Source organism: Alosa alosa, chromosome 13, assembly GCF_017589495.1.
Source record: "Alosa alosa isolate M-15738 ecotype Scorff River chromosome 13, AALO_Geno_1.1, whole genome shotgun sequence".
Taxonomy (NCBI): Eukaryota; Metazoa; Chordata; class Actinopteri; order Clupeiformes; family Clupeidae; genus Alosa; species Alosa alosa.
Window position 1 is genome coordinate 7,696,766 of NC_063201.1, and position 12,466 is coordinate 7,709,231.

General features: G+C 43.7%; 1 protein-coding gene across 1 annotated transcript in view; it reads right to left on the reverse strand.

The window, feature by feature from the left end:
* LOC125305730 (CUB and sushi domain-containing protein 3-like) overlaps positions 1-12,466 on the reverse strand; it is a gene marked incomplete at its 5' end in the record, with an annotated part of 171,404 nt that overhangs the window by 55,772 nt on the left and 103,166 nt on the right. The window contains 6 exon segments of the mRNA XM_048260650.1: positions 1,072-1,217; positions 3,467-3,644; positions 4,970-5,158; positions 6,222-6,431; positions 6,807-6,923; positions 8,436-8,505. Coding sequence (XP_048116607.1) covers positions 1,072-1,217; positions 3,467-3,644; positions 4,970-5,158; positions 6,222-6,431; positions 6,807-6,923; positions 8,436-8,505 — 910 coding nt within the window.

Genomic DNA, 12,466 nt, shown 5'->3' on the forward strand with positions numbered 1-12,466 from the left:
CAAACTATTTCCACACATACTCTATTTGGAGTGTGTAATGGAGTGTTTTGTCGCTGATTCGCATCAAAGGCCTCCTGCAGAACTGCCAGCCTGTGAGCGGCCTCACAGCACAAGCCCTTCTCAAGCAGACATACCGTACATGGAACACTATCACTTACAGGCTTTCATCCAGAGTGACTGCAAGTGATACATCTTTTACACTCAATTCATCAATTTACTAAAAGGTTCGCTCGCAGAGCTTTTAAACCTGTAATAACATGAGAGCGACTTAAGAAGATTTGCGTTCTTGCCTTTAAATAGGGATCTATGTTTTTCCAAATGAACAGTATTCAAGGTGACGTGATGGGTCAACTATCAAAGCTGTTCCTAAATCGTATGTAATGCCAGATGTTAAGGTCTGTGTGAAACGGCAACTTATTTTTGTCACAGTTCACTTCAGCTGACCCTGCTTTGCAAACACATCAGAAACTTCAGAGGGCCTCAAAAACAACCACTACAAATATCATCACATAGCACCTGTCAAGCAATGTCATTCTAAAAGCTCCTAAAAGGTTCTTTCTATTTTGGATGGAGAGTTAAAGAGCAGAGAATTATCATGACAGATACACATCACAGTAATCAAGAAATTAAGTAGAGAGAGAAAGTGTGATAACTGTGTGAGTGTGAGAACGTGTGATAACTGTGTGAGTGTGAGAAAGTGTGAGTGTGAGAAAGTGTGAGAAAAAATAACTTTCTAAGGTTCACACTGGTGCTTTACTTGACGGCACATCAAAGAGTGGAAGTCTTATTCTAATGAAATTGAGGTTGGATTGATCTGCATGACGCCACTAAACAAGCCACCCCTCAGAAGTGTTCCTTGTCCCACATTTGCCCAGAATGACCTCCTTGAGTAGTAAGCCTGCTCTTTTATCAGCATACTCACTCTGTTCATTGAGCCCACAACCTCGTACACCTTATGCCCCCAGCTAACCAACATAAGGAGACTTCCATGCCTCCCACACACACACACACACACACACACACACACACACACACACACACACACACACACACACACACACACACACTCACCGTGGTGGGTGAGCACAAAGAAGCCGCTGGTGCTGAAGTCGCTGTGGAACTTGATGAGGATGTGGTTGGAGGTGCTGTGCACCGCCTCTTGGGTGGAGCTGCCACTGAACTGGCCAATCTGAGGGGAACCCTGGTCGGGGCCGTCCCTGAGGAAGGACACAGCAAGGGGGGTGTGAGCCAGGAGGGGGTCTTGGGGGCGGACCCCCCAAAAAAAAAGAAAAGCACCCCTAGTACAATCAGCAGTGTATGTTATTCGTACCCTGGTGCAATTAGAAGTTGAATGCTATTCGGTGCGGTGCACACAGCAATGTGTTCTATTAATACCCTGTCTGGTACAATATCAATGTATGCTGTTCGTACCAGTGTATAATTAGAAGTGGATGTTATTCGTACCCTGGTGTATATAGTAATGTGTGCTATATCACCCTGGTGCGTGAACTAGCTAATTGTTGCAATCAAAACTTTCATTTGAGAACTGATTTCTTCTTCAAATTGCGCACCTTCTCTGCAGAGACGTTGGTACACATGTGTACTACACTTCTACTTATCCCACATATTAAACCATTATTCTAACCACTTTGCTATCCATGTCCTGATGGGAGTTTGCAGGCAATCTTGTACTTCATAGGCCTTAGCATCATAATCACGAAAGTTCTGTTAACTAACAAACTGACGGTTGTATGTATTCACTGAACAAAGATTATGAAAATAAAACACAACTTTTTCATCAGAACAGATATTAGTGCCGAAACCTTTCACAATTCTTCACTTTCTGCTGACGAAAAAAACGAATGTCCGCCTTGTTTTTTGTGTGTGCACAACACATTTGTTGTCATGTATTATACAGGGTGCGAATAGCCCCACTGTGTGCTGGCTAAATGTACCAGGGGTGCAAATAGACACTTAAAAAAAAAAAAAAAACCTAATCGCAACACTAAACACTCAACCAAATAACCGTTTCTGTGGAGGTTATCTATTTTGACATGGCAGGCTTATGGATGATAATATTACTGTTGGTTAACTGGCACTGTGATTGCACAGCTGTCTTGTGAAATTAACAGCAAACCACCAATTACACTCTGGAGGACAGTGTGAAAATTTTTATGATGCATTAATCACCATTAGAACATCAAAATAGTTTTAATGTGCAAATTTTTATTTTCTTTTTCTTTTGCCAATGGAAATTCACAGAAAAGAGACGTAAAATCATTCACTGCAGTATGATTGCTAAAAATATACATACACAAATACATACATACCTACCTACATACATAACTACATAAATACATATATCAATATGAAATGGAATTTCACTACAGTCTTGAGTTGGTGTGTCATATAGACCAGACATTAGTAGCCTCTTGCCTTGGTTACAATCTATCATAAGACTCACAAGAGGATGGTGTTAAATGGGATCTGCTGACTGTCAGCCCAGTGGAGACTGGAGAGTGTATAACCTGAGCAGGCATTAACCCCGTGACCTCTCAAAATGGCTTCTCTAGAACCTGACCTGGCCCATTGACCAGTGGACAGGTGTAGCGGCCGGGAGACAGACAGACAGCATGACTTCAGCAGCACAGGGGCGGGTTATGTAAGGCGCTAAAACTATTCAGAACATTCTGCGGATGCCCAAGAGCACTTTTAGGAATGTGAGTAACATCACTGTTCGCCAGCCTGAAGTTGGAGCTTCACAGCCCGCAGTTCTCAAGCCTTATATAAGGCTACACATTAGGGTAAATTGACATGGTCATGGCTTTGTCTCAATGTTTAAGAGCCATTTGACATGTTCTAGTTACTGTTGCTTGAAGGGGGGAGGTGGGCGGAGGGGAGGAGGTGGGTAATGAAAAGTGGTTTGTTAGGAAATTGGATTGGAAGGTTTCATGACATTTCAAATATTGAGCCGCTTTATTCTTGTCTTCGATATGTCACAGTGCTAGAGAGAGAGAGAGAGAGAGAGAGAGAGAGAGAGAGAGAGAGAGGGATGGGGGAGATGGCTAACGCTTAATGCGGTTGCTACCTTGAAGCTGCTGAGCCTCTGCAACAGACTACAGCCTTTTGATGTTTCTACCTCAAGGCGCATGGCTAACCTTTTGGGGCCACTGTCTCTGCAAAGCATCGATGACAATTTTTAAACGGAAAATTTGTAACATTCGCTTTAAAAAAAACTTGCAAAAGCCCTCTAGAGGGGAACAAGACCTGGCAGTCTCAATGTGTGTGTGTGTGTGTGTGTGTGTGTGTGTGTTGTGTTTTGTGTGTGTGTGTGTGTGTATGTGTGTTGTGTGTGTGTGTGTGTGTGTGTGTGTGTGTGTGTGTGTGTGTGTGTGTGTGTGTGTGTGTGTTTGTGTGTGTGTGTGTGTGTGTGTGTGTGTGTGTGTGTGTGTGCACACGCCCTCACCAGACAGTGATGTAGTCATAAATGGGCTCTGTGTTGAGAAGGGTAAAGTTGATGTAGATCCCGTTCCCTGGGGCAACCCGGATGGTCCACATGCAGTCCTGGAAGTTGGGGTACTCGGCTGGATGCCCGGGGGAATAGATGGTGCCATTCAGGGACGTGATATTTCCACCACAGAGCGCTGAGACACACACACACGCACACACATTCAAAGGGGAAAAAAAACAGAAGTCACATTTTTCTATGGGACCTGTCCGATTCCCAAGAGAATACAAACGCACAAGGAAAACACTTCTGTTAAGAACGAAATGGGTGCTTCAGAACCAAATGGGTGTGACTCTCAAAGGACAAAAACACAACAACCTCTCTTTGGTTTCTTCTCAAAACTGTTTTCATGGTTATTTGCCATCCACTTGGTAGTCTCATAAAGCTCTCATAAACAAGAACTCATGTAAAGATGAAATCTGTGTGAGCCAGTGTGAGCCAGTCTCGAACCATCGTTTTAGTTTTAATTATTCCAAATGGGTGAAAATGATAACGTATGAACTGGCAGGAGAGCTGTCCAGTTGGGTCCAGGTTATTACATGCCTGATGCACACAGTATTCCTCGTGATTGCTATGACTCATAAAAATCATTCAGATGCTACACAAACAGCGGATATCAATACATTACATTAGAGAATGTGCTATGTTTAACAAGTGCTCTACACTGATCAATCTTGCAACAGAATGTGTATACTTTCATTCTGTTAAAGATTGGTATGCATTTGTTTAGTGCACCGAGTCTACAGCACACTAATGGGTCTGAATATAATATAATGTACACTGCTATTCCGACAGTGATTGGTATGTATTTTAAAAGTGCCCAGAATCTAAGCCGATGTGTCTGAATATATATATATATATATATATATATATATATAATAGATTATATAGCTGACGCTTTTATCCAAAGCTACTTAGTGATATCATTTGCAGGGGCCAGCCTCCCTAAAGCAACTCGTGGTTAAGCGTCTTGCTCACTGGCACAACGGTGGCAGCCAGGAATCAAAACCAACCAACCGTAAATAAACAATCTCTCTTTGCAGCTAGTGTCCGTGTCACGCTGGACCAATAACAGGTGGAGTTGGGTAGATGGGTAGTTGGGTAGTTAGGTAGATGGGTAGTTGGGTAGATGGGTAGTTGGGTAGATGGTAGTTGGGTAGATGGGTAGTTGGGTAGATGGTAGATGGGTAGTTAGGTAGATGGGTAGTTGGGTAGTTGGGTAGCTGGGTAGTTGGGTAGCTGGGTAGATGGGTAGCTGGGTAGATGGGTAGTTGGGTAGATGGGTAGATGGGTAGTTGGGTAGATGGTAGTTGGGTAGATGGGTAGTTGGGTAGATGGTAGATGGGTAGTTAGGTAGATGGGTAGTTGGGTAGTTGGGTAGCTGGGTAGTTGGGTAGCTGGGTAGCTGGGTAGATGGGTAGTTGGGTAGATGGGTAGATGGGTAGTTGGGTAGATGGGTACCTTCACAGCGTGGCACAGGGTGGTTCCAGTTCCGGCTCACTCCGTGCAGGCAGGTGAGGGACGGCTCCCCCAGCAACGTGTATCCTGGCAGGCACTCGAACGAGATGGTCATCCCTACCCCCAGGTCGCTGCCGATCACCAGGCCATTGCGGAACGGCCGCGGGTCCGGGCACCTCTGCAGCTCGTACGCTGTAGTCCAGGAAACGGTACGGAATCGAGGGGAAGTCAAACACAACCGTGCCATTGTCAAGTGTACAGCACACAGCAGGCAAGTGTAACTGGATGGGATAAGGAATGCAATTGCAACCGAATTGACCTACAGTTTGACAAAATCAAAGCAACAAAACCCAAGCATACCAAACAAAACCACCCAGCCCAATGTAGCCAGATAAAATATTATACGGGTCAAAGAAAAAGGAACCAAATTTAGCAAGTCACACATCCCCTTCAAAAAAACTGCATGTTTTATGAATCTGTCACACTGAAACTTCCTAATGCCATTCAAAAATACCCTGCGGTGCAAAGGTCTCAAACCGAGACTAAAATTATGAATAATGAGCACACAGGAAAACACATCAAAATGCCTGAAGACAAAAAGGAGGATGAGAGAGAGAGAGAGAGAGAGAGAGAGAGAGATTCCAATGGTGCTTCGACATGTGCTCATGGGAGTACGGCTGTGAAGCCTTCACCTTGCACAGGAAAAGCCTGATGTTCCCAGGTTACTGATACAAGTACAAATATGAATCTACTGAATCTGCAATGCCAGTAAGACCTTTCCACACAGGAGACCTGGGCGACAGAGCTTAAAGCCCTCCCGTGCATGACAATCGCACGGGTGTTTAAATCCCTGATAACCAAACTCTCTGTGTGTGTGTGTGTGTATGTGACTGTCTGTGTGTGTGTGTGTGTGTGTGTGTGTCTGTCTGTGTGTGTGTGTGTGTGTGTGTGTGTGTGTGTGTGTGTGTGTGTGTGTGTGTGTGTGTGTGTGTGTGTGTGTGTGTGTGTGTGTGTGTGTGTGTGTGTGTGTGTGTAGGTGTGTGTGTGTGTGTCTGTGTGTGACTGTCTGTGTGTGTGTGTGTGTGTGACTGTCTGTCTGTGTGTGTGGGGTGGGGTGCGGGGTGTAGGCTGGTTGGGTTTGATGGTGATGGGGTTCTGGCTATGTCAATATTGACAGAGGAAGTGGTGGTGAGGGAGCGTGCTGGGGAGCTGGGGTGCGTTGGGAGGCGGTGGCAGTAGGTGTAATCCTCTTTACCTTCGTAGGTGATGTGGAAACCGGCTTTGTTCTGCGAGTAGTCGCTGTGAAAGACAAAGCTGGTCTCGTGGGTGGTGCTGAAGAAGGAGTCCGGAACAACCGAGCCGCTGAACCGGTCGATGACGGCGCCGGCCTCCGCCGTTCCGCTACGCACCTCCAGGTAATCGTGGACGGCCTCCGTGGAGAAGTTCAGGAATTGCAGGTGAATTCCTGGAAGAGACAACGTATGCATGGGAATGCCATGCATCGAAAGGTCATTCTCCGAATTCCTCAACCAATTCACCAATATATCATATAGGCTGTTGAATAGTCCCTAATGACTTTTGTTTATGTAAATGGAATAATATTTTTATATTTCTATGTCTTTGTTTTATTCCATTTGAAAAGCCATTACATTCACAAGAATTTTATCTATCGGGTTGAAATTGGACAAACACTAGCTACATAATGACAGTGACACCTAGGTTAATGCAATTTACTGAAAGACAAAACCAGCTGGAGACCAAACAGCTTAGCTGTCTGAATGGCATGACTGCACACAGCAAAAAAAAAAAAAAACACTCTCCATGTTTGACGTGCACCCACCGAAGCCAACAGGGAGCTTTACAGTCCAGTTGCAGTCAAGGCCACTAGGGTAATTCCCTGGGAAGCCTGGGCTCAGGACTACCCCGCTGAAGTCAGTCAAGGAGCCGCCGCACTGGGCTGTGAAGATAAGCAGAGGACAAAATGGCAGCAGCAAAACTTTCACTCTCACAAGAACACATGTTAAGTCGATGCTGCACAAAAGAACCTAAACACTATTTGCAAACAGTTAACCCATTAGTTAGAAGAGTTAATGTGTGCACTATTAGGTTCATTAGTGCCGACATATAATTATTGTGTGGTGGGGCGGTGGCACGTTCTGTGTTATCATGAACGCTACTCGCGGGCGAGTAAGGCACAGTTGTTTGCCTTCCTCAAGGGTAAATAGAACGGCGACTGTGAATGACTGTGTCCATTTACAGTACTTTAAAAGGCCTAAATTGAGACGTCGATACTCTGCATTGAACCTCCCATTTGCTCAGCGGTGGCGTGAATCAATTCACCCCTCTCTCCCGCCACATGGTGTCCGTTAATGCACTGCAACACTGATGCCTTCACAATGACGTCAGGCCTGGCGATATTTCACTTAAGATGGCCAAGCGGTAGGTCTCAATGAACAGAGACCATCTGTAGCCACCCACGAGCCCTACTGAATGCTTCAACTCTATCTAAAGCCAAGCAATACCCTTCATTTACACTTTATTTATCTGTATTCTCCAACACAACATGGAACACTGTTGAGCTATACAGTATGTGCAGCTTTGTGTAGCCTATTACAATGGGGGAGGCATACAGTAATAATGCACTCGATATTCAGTGTTTCAGTGGATATTCGGTGGCTTAGGAGGAAAAATAGCACATAAAATGGCATGTGGGTGTTATGCAGAATGGCTGTCATGGAATGCCAAGGCCATAGAAACAAAAGCAGCCCTGTGTTTAGTTACCGTATGTTGGCTTAGAGTGTACTGTATTCTTCATTCACTATAAAATGCACTCCAGACTAATTGGTGTCCCAGAATGCTTAGAGTGTGGTCTCCAGCTGCCACTCTCCTTATGTATGTATGTGCATGTGTGTTGTTTGTATGTGTTTGTGTTTGTAGCCATCAGGAAAATATGTTTAGTATGTTGTGTGGTAGACTATGTTAACAGCACAGGCATACTGTAGCGTGCATGGCAAGGCCATATTTCAATCAGTGGCCCATGTGCATATCCTCAAAAGAACAACGCTAACAGCTACCCAATTAGCAGCAGTTATGAAACCCCACAGAAACAAGCCCCTCCACCTCCCCTGAGGTGTGTATCTCTGCAAATGAGCTCCGCATTAAACAGGAAGAAAGAAATGTGACATTAGTGATGTGCAGTGATGTCCGGAGAACTGTATACAATTGTGTAGCTGGCATAGCATTCTGATGTTGAAAAATGATAAAAATATTGAAGTGAATGTAGTGTTTTTTTTTTTATTAAAACATCTCTAATGAAGTTTGATGTGCAGTCACATGAATACTGCATTGCAATTTCACAGAACATTGGGCACAGCATACATAATGACTCGGGTATAATAAAACTGTTTAATATTGTAACTGTGTAAAATGCCAGCTAATGCTTATTCATTTGGGAAGGAATATGACATACCAAGACAGAGGGGCACTGGGTAGTTCCACCTCCTGACGGGTCCCGGCATGCACGTTATATGCGCACTCCCCTGAAAAGGCACAACACATAAATAAGGTCACAAAAGCACACAAGAGAATTTTGCCGCCTTGATGTGGTTCTCTGCCTCGATACAAATGAGGAGTATGCACTGATCTATTTTTATTTATTTATCTATTTTATTTAGCAGGGAGAGAGTGGGTGGAATTGCAGAAAATACAATGCATTGAGAAAGCATTCAGAATCAGACTCCATTACTTTTGTCACATTGTAGCCTTCTGCTAATTTAAATAATTTTTTGTTCCTCATCAATCTACTAATCCTTACAAATCCGCATCAATATCACACATCAATCTAAAAATGATTTTAGACATTTTTGCAAATTTACTCTAAAACTAAAATATCATAAGTATTCAGACACTTCAATCAGTTTTAGTTCAAGCACCTATGGCAGTGATTGTAGCCTCAAGTGCTCTTGGCTATGACACGACAACCTTTGCATACATGGATCTGGAGATCCTCTAACATTGTTATCCACAGATCCTCTCAACCTTTGCATACATGGATCTGGAGATCCTCTAACATTGTTATCTGCACAACCCCTTCCTTGATTGGAATTAAGGCTGTCCATTTTGAATTCACATGACTGTGTAAAACATGCAGATGAGATGGATGCAACCCAGCTAATGTCTTGTTGGAGTGAGCCGTCAGTCAGTCTAATGACCTCATGAGAGCTCTGGCCCAGACTTCCAGACTTAAAGCAACACCAAAGAACTTTCCCTCTGTCGCACGCACGCTATTTGTTTATCCAGCACCGGCTTTGCAAATAACGATGTCCATAGACAAGGTAGAATATGTTGCATGATTTATGAAAGTACCATGTATTGTGACATCAGATGCAAGTCAAATTTGTAGTTTCTTATGTCTCATTCTATCGAACTACAGATCCGCTACCTGATCTGGCAAACTTACATAGTGCGGTTATAGCCGATAGAGGGCTGTGAAGCGAATGCAGAAGTGCCGTTCACCCTGTTACAAGTTGATGAACCACTGAAACGATTTTGGAAACATTATTTTAAGGTACAAAAAACTCTTTGGTGTTGCTTTAAGGATATATTTGAAGAGTTCAGATGCAAAACCCTCTAAATCCGTCTGACCACTTTACTTTTAAATGAGCATTTAAATTCAGGCTCCTATAGGTTTTTGCCTATAAATCGATATTTCAGACCAGGAAGAGAGTGGTATTTAGTGGGTTTAGAAGTTAAATTATTTGATTAGCGTATACTATGTGTGGAGAGCATCCCCTCACCATCTTTATCTCATTTTTGATATGGCATTTAGAGGCTTTTACATCTGAACCCTTCACTTAGTGAAAAAAATGTTGATGTGTTCAATACTTATTTTCCCCGCTGTGTATATATATATATATATAATAGTAGATAGTAGTACAAAAGGCATAGGTACTTTGCTCCATTCTGCTTTCCCTCAACCCAGATCAGTCGCTGTCGCTGCCACTAGTACTACAAAAAAAAAACAAGACAGACACAGCATGATGCTTCCACCACCATGCTTCACTGGTGCTTGGTTTGCTCAAGACATTGACGTCAAGCAGTTCAATTCTAGTTTCTTCAGCAATGGGCATCCATCTGCCTTAAAGCCCAGAGCAGTGGAGAGTTGCTGTGATAGCTGGCCTTCTGGAAGCTTCTTGTGTCTTCACATAGTTCCTTCCATCTCTGACAGACTGACAATTTTTCCTACCTCTCCTATCAAGGTCCCTCTTACCCCGTTCCTCATTTTGGCTGTTCTAAACCTCCTCCATTTATGAATTATGGAGGTCACTGCTCTTAAGAATATTCAATGCAGCAGATTTTTTTTTATAGCCAGATCTGTTCCTCGACACAATCCCAACTCAGTGCTCAGGGGGCAATTTATTTCATGTCATGGTGTGGTTTTGCTGTCATGCATAGCCAGCTGTAAGACCTTACACAGTCATGTGCCTTTCCAAATCATGTCCAATCAACTGAAGTGGAATCCAGTCAAGGTGCAGAAACATCTCCCAGATGATCAAGAGAGAGATGGAAGGCAAATGTCAAGTGTCACAGCAAATAAACCCTTATGTCAGTATGATATTTCAGTCTCCTCTACTTATTTCAATAAGCAGAAATGTCTAAAATTGGCTGTCATTGTGGAGTGTGGAGTGTAGATTGATGCCGGAAAAAAAAAATGTTTTGAAATCATTTTAGTATCAGGCAGCAATATAACAAGAAATGAAACAGTGAAAGGGCTATGGATGCTTTTCTGACTGCACTGTGTTTATTTAGCATCACATTTCTGCTTGTTTTGGCTCTGCAGCCTAGCACTTCAGCACCTGGGAAGCACTTGAAATTACACAGAGCCTAACCCATGACGAAGAACACTCCAAATAGCAGGTATTTCAATTTGCTCTTTGCAATTATCCACATTTGTAACCACAAGCAATTGGATGATTGACACAGGGGGCCAGGTGTTTTTGTTTACATCATTAGTACGAGTGCCATTATCACATCTTCATTTCGCGTGGCTGTGACCGGCCCTTGCCGTCTTTCAAAAAAATGACAAAAAAATTACAACTAGAGTGAACATCAACACAAACCAACACTACTCAGTGCAGGGCTGAAAATAAAATGAACAGTGAACCAGCAGGGATTGAGCGAAAACACCATACGTGTCCAAATCAACAGTTTGGCCATTACTGAGGTTCAGGTTTGACCATGAAAATCCCTGTGGCTGGTTCTGGGGGACTGAAACACGGAAAACTGAATGCTGCGAGATGATGCAAACAAAGCAAGGACAGAACCACCTTAACAACAAGAGGAGCAGAGAGTTCCACTGGACACAAGCGAAGCCATTACATCATTCTGTTCCTTCCATGCATCATATTTTCCATTTTCCTCAGGTGCATCTTGCTGCTTGAATTCCACGCCTAATGAGCCTAGTGACTCAAAGGTATGTGTGTGTGAGTGTATGTGTGTGTGTGTGTGTGTGTGTGTGTGTGCGCATGTGTGTGTGTGGGGGCGAATGGTAAGCTACTGACCCCTCTCTGTGTGACTCTAGCCAGTTGACAGGCAGCTCCTGCTGACTGCTGATGCCCACACACACTCACACATACACACACACACACACACACCACGCCGAAGCTAGGAAGAAGTCTTTCAATTATCAAGACAACAACCCGCTCAATGACAAACCACAAGCCACAGAGGAGTCGGAGGAGGTTGGCGCTTCGGCGCCAATGTGCCGATGACTAACGCACGTCAGGAAAAGTTCCCGCCTCAACAGGGTGACCCCCAGGGGCTCCGGAGCAAGTCTGACAAAGCAAGGGAACTGAAATGAGCCCCAGAGATCTCTATTAGGTACATATCGCAATGTGCTGAAATAACGCAGTGACATGTCTCCTGACTGGAAATGCACACCAGAGCTTTTCAAGCCACCTGAAGCAGTGTATTAAATTACTCTGGCAGCGATTAAAGTGCATTAAGTGCATACTAGTGTTAATTTCGTCAGATGAGACGAGAGGAAATATGTTCGTCAACGACCTTTTTTTTCATGACTAAGACGAGACGATGATGAGACGTCAGTAATGTCCTGAAACACTGACTAAGACTATCTTAAGATGCATTATTGTTGACGAAAAAAGACGAGACTAAAATGTTTTGCATGAAATAAAAACTAAGATAAAATCTCCCTTCATGTTCGTCTACAAAATGAGAAGACAGAATATCTAGCTGTTACGTTTTCAAAATATTCCGAATGAGTTCATACGCAACAGCTTTCCTGTAGGCTAGTCTACGTGCTGCTGCTGCAACCCTGTGGCTGCAACACGAAACTACATGGAACAAGAACACTGGAGATTTCTGCCAGAGTTAGCAAGCTAACTACCTAAGCTTTATGCCACTGCTACATACCCAGAAGTTGGCGCCTCTCATACAAATTAACATCCCCCCAGAATGTCCATACGAAAATGTTCAGCATGT